The sequence below is a fragment of the Piliocolobus tephrosceles genome, chromosome 4, assembly GCF_002776525.5.
Source record: "Piliocolobus tephrosceles isolate RC106 chromosome 4, ASM277652v3, whole genome shotgun sequence".
NCBI lineage: Eukaryota > Metazoa > Chordata > Mammalia > Primates > Cercopithecidae > Piliocolobus > Piliocolobus tephrosceles.
The window spans coordinates 21,411,810-21,437,040 of record NC_045437.1 but is presented as its reverse complement, the minus strand read 5'-3'; the positions used below and the strand labels follow the sequence as shown (position 1 = coordinate 21,437,040).

Sequence of the window (25,231 nt, the reverse complement as noted above, 5' to 3'; positions counted from 1 at the left end):
TTGTGATTCAACTATTATATATTTTATGTTGAACAATTAGACCTGATAATTTGATTATGTCATTTAAAAAGATTCTTACCAGAGTTTAATTGTAACCTAATTTTTTATTACTATACATATAAAGATTATTTTAAAAACAAGATCAAGAAGTAACTCTAACCCCACCAGCCTTGATACTGAGCCTTTTTATGGCTCTTCTGAAGATATAAATATCTAATTCACCACAATGTTGGTTGATATCACAGTGGAGGCATACTGATGTGTGTAAACTCTAATCCCCTGAGAAGTAGAAGAAATGTGAAAGGCCAGTAATGGATGTGAGAGAGCTATACAGAGGAAAGTGAAAAAGAATTACCAATAAACAGACAGAGAGTAAGACAGACTGTGCTGGGAAGCTGTTTAGTGATGGCGTATGGACTAGAGCCGAAGAGGATTGCAGAGGGCAAAGTTAGTTGAAATATCAGGAAGAAATCATTCTTTACAGTGTGTAGTTTTGTCTTTTGTTGGGTGGTGACATGAAGGAGTCTGTTAATGTGAGAAAGAAAAATTATAATGTCATTTAAAGTGTGCAGCTTTCTTCCATAATAATGAGGCAAATTATAGAAATTTCCAATAACAAAGTAAAGGCAGAAAAGCGAAACTCATTTAATTTAGCCTTTTCCTCCTCTTCTACAAAACACACTCTATTTTGAAGAATTTTGGAGAATACACCCCAAACTGCAGTATACAATACTCATTTGCTCATTGTAATTATTTTGACCAGAATAAATATTTTGCATTCAGTTCCATTAATCAGCATGCCCCTCCCATATTTGCTCAGGAACTCTGAATTTTAACAAGAAAGCAATATATATGATAATGAAAATACTCTGAAAAAGAAACACATTTTTCAAATAGATTATCATATTTTTATTTCTACTATTGTGCATAAATTATGCTTAGTCTAGTAATTAATTTAATTTCTAGATCCCACATGATCCCACTATATTAAATTAAGCATTTATGCTAAATTTGCAAAGTACTCTTAGAAAAATATGTCAAATTCTTATCCAGTTTACTCCCTTATTATTATTTAGTTTTTCTCTTTTTCTTTTAATCCCAAATCAATGTAAAGTCTGCTCACTTAATTTTTTCCCTAAGAAGGTCTCCAACAAAGAAATCACATTTAAAGAGGTTACAAACATCTGTTCAGATGGAACAAATAAAAATCATTAATAATATAAAAAATATTTTAAATTAAGAAGTCATAATATTTAAATATAAAATTAAGTATACTTCCAAAGTAAAATTAAAGTACAAAAGATTCAATTCTAGATATACATTATATATATTTATGTCTATATACTTGTTTATATTTAATTATTATAACTAAATTTTATATTCACACAGTTTTATGTTTATATCATCATTTTTATTTACACATATTTACCATCTATACCAATAAGTAATCAATGTCTAGGTGTCAATCTAGAAAAATGTATGTCATTCTTATTTATTTTTAACACAATTGGAAAAGGTGTGGTTTAATAATAGTTCTTTATCTTATTATATCAAAACATTAATATTAATCTTTGAAAGTAATCATTCAGTTATATAAGTTCAACTATCATGAAAGCAATAAGAACATATCTGCCTTTTTCATTATGAAAGATCTACAGAGAATGAGTCATTTTATTTTTTTGTCTTTATTGTGTTTAATTTATTTAGAATTTTTATACTTCTTAACTGTATTAAAATTGAAATATGCAAAATTATATAACACTTTTATTAAACTAGATTTAGATAGGGTAGATAATCTTGAAAGTATATCTGCAAATAAAAACACACACACACGCGCGCACACACACACACACACACACACTCTTCTCTTTTCTCCTGTGGTGGATTAATCATTGTTGTCCATTTTACTGGCCTGCAATTCATTATCTAAATAAAGCTCAATGTCTGTAACTTTCACTACTTCATTCAACAGGTATTTTGGAAGCAGTCACTGTTTTCCAGACTCCCCTATGGAGATAGGGCAGTGAACTCAACAGACACACTCCCTGCACTCAAACAGTTTCCATTCAACTGAGGACATCAGAAGATAAACAAATTAGAAATCACTTTCATTAGAAATCACTTTCAGCAGCGATGACTTCAAGCTAGAAAGACTTAAAGCAGGGTGAAGGGGTACAAGGCATGTGGAGGGTGGAGAGTATCTTACAGTGAGGTGAAAAATAGAAAAAGGCTTCTCTATTAGAAGGGAATGTGAGCAAAAACCTGACCATGTGGTATTTGGGGGATGTGAGTTCCTAAAAGTTTGAGCAGCCATTTCAAAATCTCTGAATTGGGAGTGTACTAGGCAAGAAGGCCAGTGGGGCTGGAGTGCAGTGAAGGAAGAGGCCCTTGGCCAGAGATGACGGGCTTGCCAGGGAGAGCCTTGTAGACCAGGCAAAGGTGTTGAATTATTAACAGATCATGATGTAGCGAGCCCAAGTTGAGTGTAGATCTAGATCACCTTTAATCTTTTTTTTTTTTTTTTTTTTTGATATGGAGTTTTGTTCTTGTTGCCCAGGTTAGAGTGCAATGAAGGGATCTCGGCTCACTACAACCTCTATCTCCTGGGTTCAAGTGATTCTCCTGCCTCAGTCTCCCGAGTAGCTGGGATTACAGGTGCCTGCCAACACGCCTGGCTAATTTTTTGTATGTTTAATAGAGATGGGGTTTCACTATGTTGGTCAGGCTGGTCTTGAACTCCTGACCTAAGAGATCCACCCACCTTGGCCTCCCAAAGTGCTGGGATTACAGGCATGACCCACGTGCCCGGCCTCACCTTACTCTTGTAGACCCAGGTGACTCTGGTTGTCTGAAGACAATAATAACTAGGAAATAATGAGAGCAATAGCTCAGTTAAGAGACCGTAGAAGTGAGCCAGGAAACTGATAGAAATGTGGAATGTGATGGTATAGTGACAGAGATGGTGAGAGATTGTGAGATTCTAAATAAATGTTAAAGGAACAGCCAAAACATATTTGTATAAATATTATCATCATCTGGTAAATTACACCAAGCATTTGAGGACTTCACAGCTTAATAAAACACATGGATTTTCTTTCGGTGTGTAATTTGCTTTCATCTCTAAATATGGATCCACTAGAGGCAATCCCCTACACTAACTTAGTGTTCTATTAGAAAGAAAACTGTAAACTGTACCCTACATCTATTGAATCTTTAAAAAATAATTCAGGGGGACATTTTTGTAATGAAATGTAAAAACTATCCACCTATCTATTGTATATATTGTATTGTGTATTGTGTTTGTACACACACATGCACATAGATACGTCACTCAATTAAACATGACAGTACAACTTCACAAAAATATGAGAAAATATCTCATTGAATAAAGTCCATTAAAATTCAAAATCAATTGAAACAACTACAATTTTTAAAATACAGAATGTTTTGGGTAAAGACTGTAAAATAGTACTATACTCAAGCATATATTCAGTAAGTTCTCAGAAAACTTTATCTTGGCAACTATCATTAGTAATCCTTAAAGAATTAGGTGTATCTCAATAATTGTGAATGTAAACGTCAACAGTAGTGTTGCAGATCCAGAATGATCTTAAATTATTTGTTAAGATTTCCCTTTCAATATTGCAATACAAGAATTCTGACATAAAATCAGATTCACACAGAAATTACATTTTAAGTATACTAAATGCATTTAGAAAGTCCCAAATATATATTCTACATTTGAATATGTAGTCCTTTTTTAAACACCAGTTATTTTAATTTTTTAGCTAACAGATTTTGAGCTGCAATAGAGGAATGAGGCACGATATGCTTTGTTTTCAGAGTTTTTCTCTTTTTAACGCACTTAAGAATACATTAAAATGCTAATGATCTGAAGTACATATTGTTATTATTGTTTTATCTTCAAAATCTTTTATTTGCTTCTCTCTTACTGTTTTCTCCTCTATTTCCTATATAGAGGGAGGGCTTAAGGAAACAAAATGATGTTCAGGTTTACATGAACTGAAAAGACTGAAGAAAGCCATTTTTATTTATTTTATTAACCTTAACTTTGATTCACTTTATGAGCACTGTGACAGAATGCCATTTCACTGTGACACTTTGAAATCAGAGGAACATTATGAAGTTTTATAAATTGCTCCAAGGCATAAGATATTGGTAAAACAAAACAAAATAAAAACTGCCTTTATTCCACCCTCACATCCTACTACTCTGAGAAAACTAAAAAAAAAAAAAAAAAAAAAAAAAAAAAAAAAAAACTTGTCCTATACGGTGTTAAGTATTATAGCAATAAAACACTAATAAAATCAGAATAAAGTTTTTTTAAAAATTCAAATTGTCTCGAAATTAAGAGCTACATTTACAATGACAGAATAAGAGTTTCTAAATTCAATGGCTTCATTCTTAGTGAAAACCTAAATGAAATTTGTGTTTAGTCACTAGTGTTTTTTTGCTACTAAATAAATGGGAATAATATACTTCTTATACATAAATATGAATAATAAATTACATGAATTAAAAGTTTTCAACGACTCAAAATTTAAATATGGTTATAGAAGCACTTGAATTTTCTTCAAAGTGATTGCAAAATTTAAGTAATTAAAATAATTAAGTGGATACTTAAGTTATCCAAAATAATAATTTAATATCCTGTATAATTTTTCAAACAATTCTCTACCATTTCTACAAAAGTTTCTCTTGGAAACTGTTTAAAATGAAGAGTGGTGAAGTGATTTCCTATTTATTTTTTAAAAAGTAAAGCTTTTTTGGAATTGAAAACAGTGTTTACCATTTTGATGTTACTTGGCAATATTAATTTATTTCAAATTAACGTAACTGTGTGATCACATTAAATCCAAAGCAGAATTTTTCTTTTTCCCTAAAAACATATGAGATAAATGATATTGCTCTTCACAAGGAGCCTTTTAACAAATAGGCTAAGGTGCCCATTGGTCCCACTGGGCATGTATACTTTATATTTACCCGATAATCAATATAACTCCTTTTCTTTTTTTGCTCTTAACAAATGACTGAGTTCATGTCATATGATTTGGTAGCATAGCACCATCATGTGGTTAATTTTTGAATAACTCTCAAGAACAAAATGCTAATAAAATTTGGAATATTTTAGATAGCCAAACATATATGCTTCAGTTTAAGTTTAAAATACTGCTATTTTTAGCCACACTAATGTACCTAATTAAAGAAAAAACACGTAAATGCCATTGTTTCTATAAGTGTTCTGTTTCTGCTTTTCTAAATATTTGTCTTCACCTTCTTTTGTAATACCTTGCCTAGTTTCCCTAAACAGTCTCATCAACTGTAACTTAGCCCCAAACCAAGATAACCACTGCAGATTTTTCTGTAGTCTTGTAGACAGTTTTAACTGCACATGCCATAGACTTTTCAAACTCACTGCCTAAAGCTGAGTTCTTTCTTTGCTCCCAACAAAAGTCTGCCTACTCATGTTTTCTCCTTTCCAGTTTCTTAAAGCAAAAATCTATGACTTTTCTAATGCCATTTCCATTCCTATTGATGTCCCCTTGCCAAACAGGGCACAAAGGCTCTTTGCTGATTTTTCCAGAGCTCAGGTTAAAATTTTCCTTTCTCCACCTATGAATTTGCCATACAACCCTCTTCTTGACTCCTTTTTAGCACTGCAATGGCTATTCTCCCAGCCTCACACATTATTTTCCTCCAACAAATCTTGTTATTCAAGGGGGAATGAAAGACACCTATTTAGATGTTTAGATAAAAACCTGTTCATCTTACTTAAATCCTTTTCTGGTCTCATTAATAGAAAGATAAAAATCAAAGAGTGCATTTTCTATTACTATATCTTCTGCACACACACACATATACATGCATGCTCACACGCACAAGCTACATTCCAACTACACCAAATTCATTGCAATGTCTACAAGTGGTATTGTGGTTCTCCTCCTTCTGCATAGAACTCCCTGTCTTATATCAGTATCTTCATGAATTCTTATACATTCTTTAACATTTTTCTTCCTTACCTCTCAACAAAGGCTTCCTACAGTCCCTCAGGCAAAGTTGATCACTCCTTAATTCTGTCCCCAAATATCAACGTTTCTTTCAAAGCATCTATGATACTTACATGGCTCTCATATTTAAAATACAACTGATTCCTCCTACTCTATTTTAAGCCCCTGGAGGCACTTTTCCATATCTGTGTTTAATTTCCCATCAGTAAAGAAATGTCTGAAATATATAAGATGTTTAAAATTGTTGTCAACTAAAAGAACAAATATCCTCTGTTGCTTTACTGTTTTCATTTCTGATACATTATTTTTCTTTTTATTCACGTAGTATGTAAAGTTTGAAATGTTTTGCAAAATATTTAGAAAAATATGTTTTACTGATTCTACTAATAGGAAATCTGAAGCTCAAAGAAGGAAGATAATTTTTCAAAGTCACACAGCTTGCTGTAAGTCATAGTATATGTTTAGAAAGAGCATACTTCCAATTACTGTGTACAACAATACATGTTAGAGAAGATAAGAGGCCTCCCCTGATATTCATGATTTATATTATGTGAGTATATGACACATATATTTTATTTTAGCATTTATAATATATGATGAAACCCTCTGTAATTTTTGAGGAAAAATATCACTAAAAACCTATGTCTAGAAGCACTAGAGTTTCTTGCAATTCTTTTTTGTTTTGTTTTGTTTGTTTTTTGTTTTTCTTGGTTACTAAATTTATTCCAAAAATTAACACTAAAATACAGGTATTACTGTAATGACTAAGATTCTTAAGATAATTTGTTAAAATTATGAAAATTTTGCAATGTTGCAAAACACTAAAGTATAGTAATAACTTGTCCACAGAAAAATTAAGTGCATTTCTAATAAATAGTTTTGTTACAAATATTTTTAAAGATAAGTTATATAAAATGGATGTTTCTTCATTTAAATATTTTTGTTTACAAACACTTTTTGTCTAGTAATTCTACCTTTCTTATAAGCTTATATATTTTTAATTTTCTAACAAATGGTGTTGAAATTTTGTCCAAACTAAAATCTACGTTTTAAAACTTACTGCATTTCATTGTTTTCCCTTTGTTATAGAGACATTCTCACCTGATATAGTGGAAACGTTTGTTCATCAAGTACAAGGTTTTTTATATAAAATATTGAGTTGCAACCTTTTGTCAGTGGTGATGAGATATGCATAAACTCTCCCACATCTCTTCCCAGACAAGAATTGACTACTATATTGATCATAAAACTAAGTTTTAGCAAACCTGCTTTTTCATTAAAATGATGCCTCTTCTGAACATCTTATCTTTATTGTTCAGCCTGTTGTAATAAACCTATTTATAAGAGCTTGCTCCTAGTGTCTGTGCATCCTGGTTCAGCCTGGTATAAATCTGTTTTCTAACTGCTTGTCTTAGAAAGAATCTAGTCTGTTTCTGATAAGCCTACATCCTCAAATCATTTGCGTTCATTGACAGTATTCCTTCCCATTGCCTATTAAGACCTACTAGATAATTGAGCGTGTAGAGCTCTATCACTCAAGGATATATTTTCCTAAAAGTGATGGCTTTCCTGTGTTGGTAAAAATAATATAGGCTTACTATAAAAATTGAAGTAATACAGAAGAGTAAAAAGTAAAGAGGAACAAAACCACAACTACAGTGAGTCCTAATATGGTAAACCGGTTCCTTTGCTAGGGTCTTTTGGGCAGACATCAAGGTGTGATTGGAGCTATGATCCAATCTGAGTCTTGGAGTCTTTTGTAACCTTACTGGTTCCTAGCAGAGCCAGTTCCTTGTGGTTGTTTGTTTTGTATTGTCATTGTGTGTGTGTTTTGTTTTGTTTTGTTTTTGTGGTAGTTGCTACTTCCTGGTGGCTCTTATGACAATTTTGTTAGCTCTTGCCAAATATCAGGTTTCAATTCCCACAGGCACCCCTTGAGCACTTGCCACATAACCTCCTATAATGACAAATTTACATCTTATAAGGCAGGACAAAAAGCATCAGCATCACCCCTTTCTTTTAAGGGGTCTCCTGGTTAGGTTACACCTCTCAAGTAAAATCTCTCTCAATTAACTCAATGTCAAGTGATTAGGGACTCTAATTATATCTACACAACTTATGTTGCCATAAAACTTAATAAGTTTTTGTGAGTGAGATGTCATTTAATTTACAGGCCTCTCACACAATCAATGGCAGAGTCATTGCACACAGCGTATAGGTCATTGGGGGCAGGAATATTGGGAGCATCTTAGAATTCTGCCTGCTGCAGCTATCATTTTCTCAAATTCCTCAAAATATCTATAACCATAGCTATCCATTTCCACTCAACATTACCTGGAAGCATGAGGAGCCCTGGAAGAGCCCAGGCAGCTATTCTCTTATGATTGATGTCCAAAATTGCTTATTTCCCTTTGAAATGAGAAAATCCTTTGGCACTTAACATTTAATTTAGTTTTTTGTGACCTGGACTTCAGCAAAGTAAGAACAGAGAAAGTGGTGCTGTAATAGCCCAATGGGCTCTTCTTGCCCATTGCACAGACAAAACCAATTCACTGAGACCATGGGACTGCAATAAAGAGCTTACCTGACACTAGGCTAGCCATGTGGAAGACAGAGTTGTTACTCAGATCGGCCCAGAGGTTAAGGTTTTTCAAGGATAGTTTGATGGGTAAGGGACTAGCAAATGGGTGCTGCTGATTGGTTGGGGATGACATCATAAGGGTGTAAAATATAGTCTCCCCATGCTGAGTCCATCTCTGGGCAGGGAGCCATAGGACTCCTTGAGTCATATGCCACAAATCTGGGTGGGGTTAGAGTAAAAAACATGTCAAAAGGCCAATCTTAGATTCTGTAATCATGATGTTATCTGTAGGGGCAATTATTAATTGGGAAGTTACAAATCTCGTGACCTCTGTTCACATGATTCCTGCGCAGTAAGAAATTATAGAAACTACCTATGTTTTAGCAGAATTCAGGCCACTGTCATAATCCTAATCTTGTGGCCTTTCTTTAGTTTTGTAAACGTGGTTTTGGCCCAGGAAAAAGCAGGGGATCAGTTATAAGGAGGGGATCAGTTATTATCATCCTTGGTTCAAAGTTAAAGTATAAACTAAATTCCATGGTTAGCTTGGGCTATGCCAAGGAATGAGCAAAGATTGCCAGGCTGTGAGGCTCGAAGCAAGATGGCGTCTGCCATGCTAGACTTCCCTCACTGTCATAATCTTTGCAAAGGTGTTTTCAGTGTGGGAGGAATAGGCTCTTGGGCCACAAAAGGTTTGCTGAAAAATTACTGACATGAGGCAGATTGATTACTAGGAGAAAAGACAAATAAATTATTTAACATGTATACACAGGCGCCTTCAGAATGAAGACCCAATTTTCCAATAAGTTACAGAATCTAATTACCATCTCAAGGTTACAGAAAGAATGGTGGCCCAAAGCATGGACAAAATCAGGTTGTCTTGGTAAATCAGGTTTAGTGGCAAGAAAGGTTATGAGAGGGAGAAAGGAAGAGGCTTGGTTAGCAAAGCCACTTGTTATGTAAATGAAACCTCGCTCAGAGAAAATAAGTGATAATTATTTATTTTCAGACTTTCAAAACTGTCAGGCTCTCAGTGGCTTCTAGGTCTGGGAAAGGCATAGAAAAGACCTGCCTACATTAATGGGAATTCTTTACAGATGCAATTTTTTTTCCACAAAAGACAGCTTTGCAAGGCCACTTATATTTTCTGGCCCTGTGGCAGACATTTCAAAATACATCAGAGAAATACATTTGGGGGTAAAATATTTTTTACTTCCTTCAGTGGCAAAAAACAAAGAAGTAAAATTCCCCCCTTCCCCAATTCCTCCGTTGAATCTCTGGAGAGCAATTGAGTATATCATATTTTACTTCTCTATAGTTGTGGTTCTTACTGCACAATTCGATAAGATGAATTGTTTCCTGAACATTCTGGTGCCACTAATCTTCCCTTATAGAAACAACCTAAAGAGAAAGAAGCTGCTCAACTAAGTTCTCTTTCGTCAATCATTTCTTCCCCTTGGAAAGATTCATAACCATTAAATAGGCTCCAAGCAGTGCCACAAAGTTTTCTGTTTATTGTGCAAGAGATAAATTAGTTCAACTTCACAACGATGTATGTCTATTGTAGAATATGATTCATTCATTTTCTAGCACTGAAAGGAATCCTATTTATTCTATATTTATTTCAAATGCTGGGATTTTTATTGATTGTGAAACTAAAGTTCATTCCCCACAAAAATGGAAGGTAGTCAGTCAGATGTGTAGGTGAAGTCAATTAGAGAGGGATCACTGCTGATTCTCTTTGCCCTTTCTGAGCTATATACCATTTTGTAAAGTGGGATTGCCTAAAGGTCAGGGTCACAAAGAACTAAGTCCACCTAGGAGACTATGGTGGCCTTTCTCTTACAATTTTCTTTGGTTCTTTGATCACTACAGGCTATAAGTTTTCAGTTGCAAAAATCTGTATGTACAGAAGGATTCTTTTATCTCACTCTGTCTCCCTGACAACCAGATATTTGCCTGCTGTGATAGGTCAGAGGTTCTTAAAAGGCATGGAATACATCTCATCTCTTTTAAAGGTTTCAAAATTCTCCTTTCATGTCTGGCTTGAAAAGGAGTTACCAGTGGAGAGTCAAGATTATCCAGATAACAGTAGTGTGTAATCAAGTAGGGAAAAAAAAATTAAGATCTTACCTAGAAAGAATTTGCCAAATCATATAGGTAATCGGAAATATTTCGACATACGAGAAAATAGAGAGGGAAATGGGGAATGATTGGTAGTAACGTTTACATTCTAAGATAGAAGCTAATTTTTGCCGTAAGAAAGGGAGTTAGTATGAGCCAGATCAGCTCAATTTGCTTTCTAGGCAAAAGGAACCCTAAGGGGATAAAAATCAAAGTATTCTTATACTACAAGTTAACGATATCTATCACAGACAACTTACATCGTTTCATTTAGAGTTTGGAAAAACAGAAAATATATTTTTATACATTCCTTAATTTGAATTAGCTAGTGCACGCTTCTATCTTATACATCATTCTCTCTCTGACATCTTCTAACATATCTCATTTCTCTTAAACACATGTAGTTATAGAGAACTTGGTACTTCTTCAAACTCATTCATTAAGCAAGATGGCAATATTCTTTAATTTGTTGAATGAATTGAAAGGCAAGTCTTATTTATGTTTTCATTTTCCCATCCTTACAGTATGCATCGCAAGCCTTGCCACCTCATAAAACATCTACGTGTGTGTGTGTGTGTGTGGCTAAATTCACTGTATAATGATTTTATTTATTAGAGGATTTCTCCTTTTTCTAATCTAAAGTTGCTCTTGTTAATAACTCAAATTACTATTGATTCACCACTCAGAGGCATAAAGAATAATCCTAAGTAATATCAACATAATGGCCCTTCAAGTATTTGAAAATGTGTGTCTTTCCTTGCCTTGATCTTCTTCATTCCATCTAAACACACTCAGTAATTGTAGTGGTTTCTTATTTTTGACTTTGGTAATATTTATCATTCTAGTCTTGCAACAAGTTGTCTTTTCTTGAGTCTGATTTCTTTAACAAAACACAGTATTCAAGCTTTAGGCTGATCAAAGTAGCATCATTGGGCGATCCTCTCTCTTTTTTTCAGATATAACATTTCTAGACATCTGCATCACCCATTTCTTTTAAGGGGTCACACCTCTCAAGTAAAATATCTCTTAATTAACTCAATGTCAAGTGATTAGGGACTCTAATTATATCTGCACAACTTATGTTGCCATAAAACTTAATAAGTTTATGTGAGTGAGATGTCATTTAATTTACAGGCCTCTCACACAATCAATGGCAGAGTCATTGCACACAGCGTATAGGTCATTGGGGGCAAGAATATTGGGAGCATCTTAGAATTCTGCCTGCTGCAGCTATCATTTTTTCAAATTCTTCAAAATATCTATAACCATAGCTATCCATTTCCACTCAACATTACCTGGAAGCATGAGGAGCCCTGGAAGAGCCCAGGCAGCTATTCTCTTACAATTTATGTCCAAAATTGCTTATTTCCCTTTGAAATGAGAAAATCCTTTGACACTTAACATTTCATTTGTTTTTTTTTGTGACCTGGACTTCAGCAAAGTAAGAACAGAGAAAGTGGTGCTGTAATACCCCAATGGGCTCTTCTTGCCCATTGCACAGACAAAACCAATTCACTGAGACCATGGGACTGCAATAAAGAGCTTACCTGATGCTAGGCTAGCCATGTGGAAGACAGAGTTGTTACTCACATCAGTCTCCCTGAAGGCCCAGAGGTTAAGGTTTTTGAAGGTTTAGTGGGTAAGGGACTAGCAAATGGGTGCTGCTGATTGGTTGGGGATGACATCGTAAGGGTGTAAAATATAGTCTCCCCGTGCTGAGTCCATCTCTGGGCAGGGAGCCATAGGACTCTTTGAGTCATATGCCACAAATCTGGGTGGGGTTAGAGTGAAAAACACCTCAAAAGACCAATCTTAGATTCTGCAATCGTGATGTTATCTGTAGGGGCAATTAGGGAAGTTACAAATCTTGTGACCTCTGATCACATGATCCTTGAGCTGTAAGAGATTATAGAAACTACCTATGTTTTAGTAGAATTCAGGCCACTGTCATAATCCTAATCTTATGGCCTTTCTTTAGTTTTGTAAACGTGGTTTTGGCCCAGGAACAAGGAAGGGATCAGTTATAGGGAGGGACTATCATCATCCTTGGTTCAAAGATAAAGTATAAAGTAATCAAAGGCTATATGATGAACCATCGCATCTTATGCATACTATTCTTTGCTTATATAGGTATTAAGAGAAATCAAAATTTCTAACAGGGGAAACATGAAAATGAAAGGAGATCAATATTATAAGTTAACAGGTATGAGGTGAGCAAATTAAAATATAGAAAGGTAAAAAGAAAGCATTGATTGCAAAGCAGGTAAATACATGAATAAAAATATGATAAATAAAAGGAATACCTATAGGGAATTAATAAATATAGTTCCTGCTGCATAAAAAAGTACGGTGAAGGAGAATGATGTCACATTCAAGTGAAATTGTTGTTTTGTTATAATAAATTCCATGAAATTGTGAGAGTTTTTGAAGATTTAAAAGTGATTTTTTTTTCATTTTTGTTCCTCAGAGGAAATGCATAAAACAATCATATCTTAGAAGGAGAAAAATATCCTTCCTTTATTTTCCCCAGGTGTACTACAGTAAAGGAACAGGTACTGATACTGCAATTACCAACTCATTGGAGTCAGACTTGAGGGAATTCCTTTAGAAAACATAAATTTTTAAAGGTCCTAGAAAATCACTATGTTAATGTTAAATTCGTGCTGTCTCAGATTTTCTTAGATGATGAGAGGCCAGCGCCATTGACCTTAAAATTATCACTTAAACAAAGCACCACAGCAGCACCATATTTCAGGAATAGTATATTTTCAGTTATTGCAGACATAAAATTAATATTTACAGTGAGGGTGCAAGTAAGCAGTGATAAGCTAAAATTGAGCATCTGTGACTCCATAGACAATGATTTCCTATATTATATTATGTTTCACAGCCTTTTCTAATTTGGTCATATATATTAATATTGAAAGCCCCAATTCTTGGTAATGTGTATTGATGATGTGTTACAGTGCCCATAATTTATATATACGGTTCTGAGAACACACAAAAAGCAAAACTATTTTTAAATTAGCAATATGTGTGCTTTTAAATACTGATACAGTCATTTACTAGTAAAAAAAAAAAAAAAAAAAAAAGACGTAGACATCCAAAAGCGTTTAATATAAGATGCCATAAAATAAGACAACAAAATATGGAGTTTTCATGGGACCACTTTTCGAATACCAAATTTGCAGCTAGAATCTGGAATATCTTCAATAATCCTATTTCATTTTTATTCAGTTTTTTGTTGATCATTGCTTTGTTCCACTAGATGTCAGTATGGGATAAGAGCAGAGAAATGCTTCCCTGAACATCTGTTCTTTTGCTGTTTTAACTTTGCTCATATAAAATGATTAAGCCCTACCTAGCATGTATGTCTGCATGTAAATGATGTGATTTTTAAGAAAAAAGAAAAAAAATTTGCAACTGATGATCTTTACAAGTCACCCAGAAACTTCTACATGGAGGTGATTCTTTTCTTAAAATGTTTACCTTGAGCCTGTAATCCCAGCACTTTGGGAGGCCGAGGTGGGTGGATCACCTGAGGTCAGGAATTCGAGACCAGCCTGGCCAACATGTTGAAGCCCTGTCTCTACTAAAAACACAAAAATTAGCCGGGCATGGTGGCGCGCGCCTGTAATCCCAGCTACTCAGGAGACTGAGGCAGGAGAATCGCTTGAACCCCGGAGGAGGCGGAAGTTGCAGTGAGCCGAAATCACGCCATTGAGCTCCAGCCTGGGCGGGAGGAAGAGATTTTCAAAAAAAATAAAAAATAAAAATTCCTTGTACTGCCCTTACCCACTAATTATGAAGAAAAATGAAAATTTTAAACCAGTTATTACAATTGGTAATAACTTTGCAAATTGCTCTGAAGTAATGTTCACCCTTTCTGTCACATTCTACATAAATGTACTCCTTATTCTTGATTTGTCCTCACTACAGCCTTTAGATTTTGAAACAAAGAAGGCATACACTTTCAAAGTTGAGGCTTCCAACCTTCACCTTGACCACCGGTTTCACTCGGCGGGCCCGTTTAAAGACACAGCTACGGTGAAGATCAGCGTGCTGGACGTAGATGAGCCGCCGGTTTTCAGCAAGCCGCTCTACACCATGGAGGTTTACGAAGACACTCCGGTAGGGACGATCATTGGCGCTGTCACTGCTCAAGACCTGGATGTAGGCAGCAGTGCTGTTAGGTGAGAAAAAGAAACATTTTCTTTTCTACGTCTCAGGAAAACAAAACAAAACAAGAACAAAAACAAAACCAATTCTCTGTCCAAAACTGCATGATGATTTAATTATAGAATATGATGCTTGAAAACATAAGACTTTACATAAGAATAGAGGAAGTGCTATAAGATTTTGGGGGAAAATACGTTATCAACTATTGCAACAATGTTTACTAGTGGCGTTACAACCACTAGAGGTCTGATTCTCGTTTCACTCAAGGTAACAAATCTCAACTCTTCAGGTAGAAATGGGATTTAATAATATAACCTTTTAGAGACTGATTCTCATAATTAGTGATATTGAGATACTTTGGAAGTGCCTAGAGTATAATAGACATTAATACATTTTATAATTAGTCTAAAATTTCTGACCCCTTACCCAAAAGTTAGTGTTTGAAAAAATTATTGCAATTTGCACGTCATTTTTCCAGTGTGTCAAACGTGTCTGCTGGGTTTGAGGTGAAATGAGTAGAGGCACAGTTAGAGTCAGTCCTAGAGTAAAATGAATTTATGAAATTGCTCAAAGCACACACTTTGCAAGGAACTGCTTCCTGCTCATCTCTTTCCCACTGTCTCAACACATAAATTCCACTAGTACTATCAAGACAATGCAATTTCCCTTTTCCTCACTTATACATTGACCCAGCAGTATGTTTTGAGACTTTATTTTTCCCATTCATTCTATTGTATGCTTGAATTTTCTGCTGCATGCCTACAGCTGTTGGGAAACGAATTAAAAGACAAGTATGAGATTTGTTTCTGAATCTTCTGTCCCTAAATGATTGAAGCTTAGTATGCAAGAACCAAAATAAGAAAACATTAAGTAGGTTTTTAAAGCAAAACATTCTATTCTATTGACATGCAACAGACAAATATCTTGTAAGATTTTATATCATGTGGTAAGTAAAGATTAAAACAATGGATCAAGTATTCAGTGGTATCCTTAACACAGTAATTGCATATAGTGAAATCTCACGAAATGGCTTGACAGCATACGCAGCTTGCTCTTTGAATTTATCTGAATCCATCACCTATAGTTACATGAACACTACCTCAGTCAGCTTTAGCTGCTATAATCCATTAACACATACTGGATGTATTAGTCTGTTTTCACACTGCTATAAAGAACTGCCCTGAGACTGGGTAATCTAAAAAGTAAAGAGGTTTAATTGACTCGCAGTTCCACATGGCTGGGGAGGCCTCCGGAAACTTACAATCATGGTGGAAAAGGAAGCAGGCGAATCTTACATGGTGGCAGGCAAAAGACAACATGTGAAGGAGGAACTGTCAAACACTTATAAAATAATCAGATCTTGTGAGAACACACTCACTATCATGAGAAAAGCATGGGGGAACCACCTCCATGAGTCAATCACCTCCTACTAACTAGGACCCTCCTTCAACACGTAGGGATTATAATTCGAGACGAGATTTTGGTGGGGACACAGAGCCAAACCATATCCCTGAGTGACTTAAGCTACAAACACAGTTCTGGAGGCTAGACAGTCCAAGATCAAGGGAGCAGCTGATCTGGGGTCTGGTGAGGAGGACTTGCTTCCTTTTCAGCAGGTGGTCATCTTCTCCTTGTTTCCAGACACTGGAGAAAGAGAAAGAGAGCTCTCTCTAAAGTCCCTTTTGTTATGGTAAAAATAACTTTATGAGGGCTCCATCCTGATGAACTAGTTACCTCCCAAATGCCCCATCTTGTAATACTATCACATTGAGGTTTAAGATTGCCAGATGTGAATTTGGGGGGGATACATATCAGCTCATAAGATTCCAATTCTGCCCACCCCAAATTTATGACTTTTTTACATGTGAAATGCATCCATCCTAAGAGCCCCAAAAGTCTCAACTCAAATCCAAAGTGTCATCTAAATATTATCTAAACCAAACAAGTGTGAGACAAAAGGTACAATTTATCCTGAGGCCAAATTCCTCTCCAGCTGTGAATCTGTGAAACCAAATAAGTTATGTGTTTCCAAAATACAATGGTGAAGATGTTCGTATTCCAAGAGGGAGAAAGAGGAAAGAAGAGAGGGGTGGGAAGTCCAACGTGAGTCCAAAAGCTAACAGTGGAAACTCCATTAAACCTTAGTCTCAAACACAATTTTTCTCTAGATCAATTCTTCACTTTGCAGGTCCACTAGAATGGATGTCCCACTTTTGGACTCACTAGGGTGGCAACATAACCTCCCCCACTCCGAGGGGCACCACCCAGGCTGTGGCTCTCTGCAGTAGCCTCACTCATGTGCAGTGGTCACACCCTCAGTGCTCCACTGGGTGACTCTACCCCAACGTCTCTTCTAGGCATTGATCCCAATGTTTGAAACCATTATGGAAGCAGCCATTCCACAAGCCTGGTGACATCAAATCACTATTGGGGCGATTTGGAATTCTTCCCTCGATTTGGAGAATTATGAATGCTCATAGCTGAAGGGTTATATGATGCTGTTTAATGGAGCTGAAGAAGTTTGATGATCTTCTCTCATTTTACCACATTTCTCTTTCCTTCGGTACCAGCTGGCAGTGTTTCTGCTATTATAATCTCATCTGTTTTCCTGGCTTCTTTTTGAAATAGTGGATGAAGTTCATGGTTCGCACCTATACAAATCTTCTTATTAAGTAACTGATCTATCAACCCTTAATGTTCTCTTCTAAACACACTTTCTCATTAGTTTGGAACATAGACAGTTTGAGATATTTCCAAGTCCTTAAACTTTGGTTTCTTTTTACTTAAAAAATTCATCTTTGTTTAATTTCTTTTATTTCACATTTTACTGTAAGCAGTTGTGAGGAACCAACCTACTCCTTTAACACTTTGCTTAAAAATCTCCCCAGCTAAATATCTAATTTCATCACTCTAAAGTCCTTCTTTACACAAAATACTAGAACATGAACACCACCCACCTAAGTTCTTTGCCACTTTATGACAAATACTCTCTTTCCTCTAGTTTCTAATAGCATGTCTTTATTTCTCTCTGATAACATATCAGAATGGCTTTTACAGTCCATATATCTACCAACATTCTGTTTAGGATTGTTTAGATGTTCTTTGGGAAGACAGAATTTTTCTTTACAGTTCTCTTTTCTTTCTGAACCTTTAACAGAATATCCTTGAACATTCATAATTTTAGCACTTGAAAACTCTTCCAGCCTGTACCCATTACCCAGTTTCATAGCTACTTATACATTTTTAGGTATTTTTTATACCTGCACCCCTACTGCTTGGTACCGATTTCTGTCTTAGTCACTTAAGGCTACTATAACAAATTATGGTAGATGGAGTGGCTTCAGCAACAAACATATATGTCTCTTGTTTCTGGAAGCTGGAAAGGTTATGATCAATGTGCCAAGAGATGCATTTTCTAATAAAGGCCTGGTTTCTATTCTGCAGAAAGTCATGTCCTTGTATCCGCACAGCAGAAAGAGAAAGAGAGCTGTCTGGCGTCTCGGTTAGAAGGGCACTAATCCTATTTATGAGGACTCCACCCTCATGACCTCATTACCCCCACAAAGGCCCATATCCATATATCATGCATTGGACATTAGGATTTCAACATATGAATTTTGGGGAAACATAAACATTCAGTCCATAACAAATGCTTTTATTCTTGAAGAGAACCTGTAATCAGGAGAAAACTCTAAAAAAGCTCATCTGTCTTTTAAAAAGAAATAAGTATAACAATTACTGAGCACCCCTACATTTCAGGCTGAATGCTAAGCAGTTTACTCACTGGATTCAAACTATTGTTTTACATGTCTATATTACAACATGATTCACTTCCAGTTAAGTTCCAGAAAACCATATATGATTTATAAGACTATATGCAGACACATACACACACACAGACACACACACATACACACCCACACCCACATATACATTCAGTATTTGTTGAGGTGTTCTCCAAAATCTTCTGCCTTGGTAATTATTATGTATTAACCTAACATTATTTATCAGTCTTTTATTTCTGAAGCCCTTGGATTTTCTGTTGATAATTACAAAAGTAGAAGATGCCTGGTGAATGGATTTACAGGTTTTTAAAAATATGAACAGTTATTGAAAGAATATTGAAGGTTGTAACAAAAATAATTAAAAGGTAAATAAGATTAATTGAAACTCTCTGCAGGTCAATAGATAAGAATTTGCATAGAGAAACTATGTATCTAGAGTAGAGAACACGCTATGTTGTTTAATTTACTGTATGTTCTATTTTGAAGACTTATAAAAGAATGATGAGGCCAAAATATTAAGAAAAACATGATTTTAATGCAATACTTAAGAACTAGAAAAATCAAAGTTCCTAAGTAAAAAACATTATTAGGTAAAGATACACCTTCCAAATTCAAGAAAATTGTTAGAGTCAAGACCCTGGTGTAAGGAACAAAGGAAGGTTAACATGAAAGAAATTCTCCTGCTATAAGTGTGTTTTTTATTTTGTACTTTTTATGTCACAGTAGCTAGTATCTGACAAGTGCTACTTTATATCAAATAAAGTAGTGTACCATGTCTTACTTCTAATGAGTAGCAGTCGGCCCACTTGACACAGATGGATCTAATTGATCCCCACAAGGGGTTGTCAAAAGACAGAGCTGTTTTTGAATCAGCTTGAAACCTGTCTTTGTTCCATGTCCTTGGAGTGAACAACAAACTTGAATAATGTCAGCTAAGGAAACATGGGGTATGAGGCATCATCTTTCCTTGTTCTGAAAATGTGTTTACTCACTTAAGAATGAGAGTGAAAATACGTTGTGAAAACTAAGAATGAAAGTGTAAAATTACTTCGCATGTTTAGATATGCTGTTTGTTTTGTTTTCTTTTACTTAATTATCTTTTCACAGAGTTATTATGCAAGGTATTAATTTAGGACCTTGGGTATTTTATCATCATCATCTTCATAATCTTCTTCATCATCATCATCATTATCATCACTAAGCACAGCAAAGAACCACATCAATGCCATAACCAAGGACTGAGCCCGTTTTGAAGAAAGGTGCTCTCAGGTTTCATGACTCCAAACACACCATGTCTGGTTCCTTACTCTCAACCTTTGGCCCCAGCTTAATTTCTAGTTATTCTTTGCTTTTCTAGCCTTTGCCTTTTGATGCACTGGCTTCTTGTCTCTAATGCTGTATATTCTTTGAGGTGAACACTGCTATTATATAGTTCCCAGAAACAATTTCCAGTGAGTCAAATGAGATTGGATTAAGTATATCCACCAGTAGTGATGCAGGGGCTTTTCATAACAGCAAGTTCTTGAGTTTAGAAATTTAAAACTGTTGATTATCCAGTTACATTGAAAGGTATTATTTACTTTGAGTATTACTGATTTGGGTTACAGAAAGATTTCAGTGGGTAATTTTGTTCAATATGTACCACTTTTCTTTTGTTCCAAACATATAAAAGTCTGTTATCCTTGGAATAAATTTAAAAATAGAACTTAATCATATTTTTTATAAAATTTAAAAAACTGATTATTTAATTTTAATCCATGTCAAAAGTATTAAATAATAACAGAATGATGATGTAAAGTAAATCTATTTTATGTATGTAGACTTGCATATATAAACTCAAAATTACAGTGGTTAAGATACAATTTAAAAGTGTATAGATTGTTCCCCGACTCTTAAAGATTCATCGTACAATGTTTTCACTTTGCAATGCTGTGAAATTGATGTGCATTCCGTAGAAACCATACTTTGAGTACCTATACATCAATGCCTTTTTTCCCTTTCAGTTCAGCATTCAATAAATTACATAAGATATTCCACACTTTATTATAAGACAGGCTTTGCGCTAGATGAAAATCATGTAGGCTAACATAAGTTGTTCAAGCAGGTTTAAGGTAGGCTAGGCTAAGCTAGCATGTTCAGGAGCTTAAGTGTTTTAGATGCATTTTCAACTTAAGGTATTTTCAACTTATGATGGGTTTGTTGAGATGTAACCTCATGGTAAGTCAAGGAGCATCTGTATTTGTCATCTTGTCTATTCTTTTGTTTAATGATCTTTCTAACCAAAACCCATCGCTTAAAATCAAGTAGGTAATTTAAATAATAATCAGAAAACAATTTCAACTACCATAAGTAGAATGCAATGTTAAATTAAATAACTGATTAGTTGTTAAAATACAAATGCCTGTTTCCACAAAAATGATCTTGTATTCCAAATCTAGTCTTTTTACCACACTTTTGTAAAAATGGCTGTAATCAATTGGAATTGATTAAGAAAGTATCAAAGTAGCTGTTTTGCATTTGAAGGCTCTTTTCAATATGACAGAAATCTTAGCATGTGTGCAAAAACCTAAGTTCAGACACAGCACACTTTGGGATAGAGAAGCAAGAGAGGCCCAGCTATCATGTGACATGCTATGGCAGTATATATAACTTCTATTAAATGTTTGAAAAATTGCCCATCCTCTCTTTCTCACCTACCTCACAAGATTTTTGGGGGAATTACATGAAGTATTGGTCTAAATGTTTCTAGAGCAGTATCTGGAATATTTAGTGCTACCTATGTGATTTATTTTGTTCTTCTTCTTCTCATTAGTATATAAACTGCACAGGGGCAGAGATTTTTCTACATTTTTATTGAGAGATCCCACACACTTAAAATATTGCCTAACAAAGCATTTTGATTAATATTTAAATTATGGATAGTTATTAAATATTTGTTCAATGTTTATTTGTTGTTTAATTAATATTTAAATTATGGATAGTTAATAAATATTTCTTCAATGAATGACTTGACCTATATAACACTAATTTCAACTAAATATTAAAATGGCATAGTATGCATTTGTGTTTTCTGCATTGAAGAAAAATCAACACAGTTACTTCCTTTGTAAATCTAGAAAAATATCTGAGAAACTATGATAATTTCAGTATTTCAACACTCAGATTTGTTCCAAAATGTTGGCTCACAATTGTCTCTAATAATTAACTAATAGGAAACGCTATCTTAAAAAAAATCACATTTATTTTTGTATGGACTATGATCCTATAGCTTTGCAAATAATCATGTACTTGTTGTCAGATGTTCTTTGATGATTTTGAGAATATATACATTATATTAAGATTCACATTGTGAATACTAAAGGAAATAGATAAGATATGGGGGGCTCAAAAAAGATTATTTTATCTTAATGAATGTTCTATAATATATATGGGTAATATTCTTCTTCCAATACCTATATGAATATTCAGTACTTTCTCAGAAAGCATGCCATGAAAAATAAAAGTTATTTTCTACCAACTGAATAATAAAATGTAAAATGAGAAAAGTTGATTAGAGTTATACAAAATGAGGAATCTGACTCTACATGAAAAAGAAAAATTTAAGTTCACATTAAGAAAAAATAGTGTGTTAGTTTCTATACCAAAACTATTCTTCATGAATTACTTTACTAATTCTAAGTGAAGGTAAACTCTGGCTTTTAACAATAGCTAGGACTCAAAGTACCTCTAAAGAATACATTATAAATTCTTAGATCATTTGACAGTATGCAGGAAACAAATACACAGAAACAATGCAAAACATGTTAAATGAAAAAAAAATTCGATATTTTTGTACAAATTGATGGACATGAAAAGAAAAAGCAGAGAGGGTTTGATAAGGAATGCCTCTAAAAAACTCAGAGATAAACAAACCAATAAAAGGAGGTGTAGAATTTAGAAACTGCAGGAGTAGCTGAATATATTAATCTCTGGGGATTTTGCCCTATTCATCTTTTTCACAGCTGTGGTGTACTGAGTCTTTAGGACCCACAAACGAATTATTTCTCTGAAGGTGGTTTTTGCATGAATTCTCTTTGCAAGTGTGCTGATGGTATTTAGCTTGTATTAACTCCATGTATAGAAGCGAAGAAACTGAAAACTCATTTTACTTAAAGAAAAATGAAAAAAAAGCAAACAAAAAGAGAAGAAGAGAAAATTTGCTAAGAAAATAGAGATCAACTGGACTACAATTTGTTAACAGAGGTTAATCTCCATAAAGATCATGCCAGAACACCCAGGAGTATGAGAGCTTAAGAAAAAAAGACATTACCTTTACACATCTAGATATAGATCTACCTATATTAGATTTGAAAAAACGCACATGCACCTATACATATATATATACATACTGTATTTTATTAGTACATTGCATTATACACTAGAATATATCTTTTACATCAGGAAAATTTTTTAAATTAAATTAATCTTGCGTGTAGTATATGAAACCTTATTCAGTATAGTCCAACTCTCAGGTATCTTTTCATTTTTCACATTATATGTTTTTGTGTCCTAAGTAAAATTTTGGTAAGTACCATGACAGGGTTCAATATGGTGGTTTCAGTGGATATGAAAGACATGAAGAAGACACTGGGAAATGGGAGAAGTGAGTTATAAGTGATACAATATACATTCCCTTTTGATATCCAAGATGGCAGAAGTCTAGGATGAAGGAGATAAAATAGAGGTTAACTATTTTAATTGGAAGAAATAGAACTGAGAAGAGTTGAGTTTTGGTAGATCACATCTTCAAATTTCTTTTATGAGTTCTGAATCTTAAAATTTATCAATAACTTAATTTGCCTATCTTTCATCTCTCCTTAATCTCTTTGGGGAGCCATTGCACACAAACTCAGCAAAATCTATCCCCAGTGAGACAGCTGAGTATATATGCTTTAGACATGCTGTTATCAAGTTATTGGTCCATGTGAATCTGCATTTTAGAGTGGAATTCTATCTGTACTTGACAATATTAAACAAAGCTGATACCTTTGCTAGCATACATACTTATTTTGTTTGCACTGGAGAAAAAAATAGCATTCTCTTCAAATTTACACCAACTGAATGGTTAAGAATATATCCCTCAGAATTTGTTATTATATACTAAATGATGGAGAATTACATGTTTCTGTGTAAATAAAGTTATTTTGCTTCCTCTTCAAATGACCAACTCACTGACAGTCAATACACAAGGAACTATCGCAAATAATATGTACCAAGATAAACACGTTCACTTTTACTTATGTCAGTAGCAACCAATTATCTACATATAGTAACATTGTAAGAGCTAAATTGTGCTGGGTACTGAGCTTAGCACATTGCTCAGATTTGTTTAAACACTGAAGCTGACATTAGTTGACAGAGCGGGACACTGAGGCCCAGGATCATATTATGTCTTTAGAAAGAATAAGAAAACGATTTAAACAAAGGCTGCCAAATTTCAAAGGTTACTCTACTAATCATTCTGCTACTTAAATTTAATTGAAATGCTAACCTGAATTTTTGAGTAGCTTTGTAATTCTACAATTAATGAAAATAAAATTAAAATTAAGCAAAGTGGCTGGAATATGAACACAAAGCAGTAAAAATATATGATATTTGGTATTTTAAAATATGTTAACTATGGACCCTACTATATATGTGAAAGTATTATATATACTTTACATATGTTTAAAGGTAATTACAACAACCTAATTAAACCTGAAAAAATGTTAAATTGGATTATGACAATAGTGACATTGATCAGGCTGGACTCACCATATTATACCTTATTACGTGAGATTAAGTTCCCTTTATTTTACTGGAGAACTACAAAGTTCTTATACAATTTAGGCATAACTAAGCGTTTTACAGTTGACCAAATTCAATGGGTTTGTGATACAGATCTACAACTCCAACTTTTAGGAGGATAGGAGGATTTCAATGAAATAGACAATGATGCGTTTGCTTTAATTTTCAAATAGATTTTACATTATTCTATTGATATGCCTAAGGGAATCTCTATGACTAAAGTGTCCAGATATTTGTGAGACTATGAACTTTTTTTTTTTTTTTTTTTTTTTTTTTTTTAAGATGGAGTCTTGCTCTGTCGCCCAGGCTGTAGGGCAGTGGTGTGATCTCGGCTCACTGCAAGCTCCCCCTCCCGGATTCACGCCATTCTCCTGACTCAGCCTCCCAAGTAGCTGGGACTACAGGCGCCCACCACGCCTGGCTAATATTTTTGTATTTTTCGTAGAGACGAGGTTTCACCGTGTTAGCCAGGATGGTCTCTATCTCCTGACCTCGTGATCCACCTGCCTCGCCTCCCAAAGTGATGGGATTACAGGCAAGAGTCACCACACCCCGCCGGATATTAACTATTTTTGTGCTGCTCTGTTATGCTCTTTATAACTACCCCCAAATAAGAGAATGTCCTTGTCTTTGTAGTCTACATTCTATATTACTGACCTGCACTATTTGCATTTAACTTTTGCCTGCTAGAGGTTCAGTTTTGTTGC

General features: G+C 34.5%; 1 protein-coding gene across 3 annotated transcripts in view; it reads left to right on the top strand.

The window, feature by feature from the left end:
* Window positions 1-25,231, top strand: part of CDH12 (cadherin 12) — a 494,468-nt gene that overhangs the window by 419,335 nt on the left and 49,902 nt on the right. For all 3 annotated transcript variants that reach the window (XM_023218204.1, XM_023218206.1, XM_023218205.1), the window contains one exon: window positions 14,674-14,927. In XM_023218204.1, coding sequence (XP_023073972.1) covers window positions 14,674-14,927 — 254 coding nt within the window. The remainder of the gene's footprint in view (window positions 1-14,673; window positions 14,928-25,231) is intronic.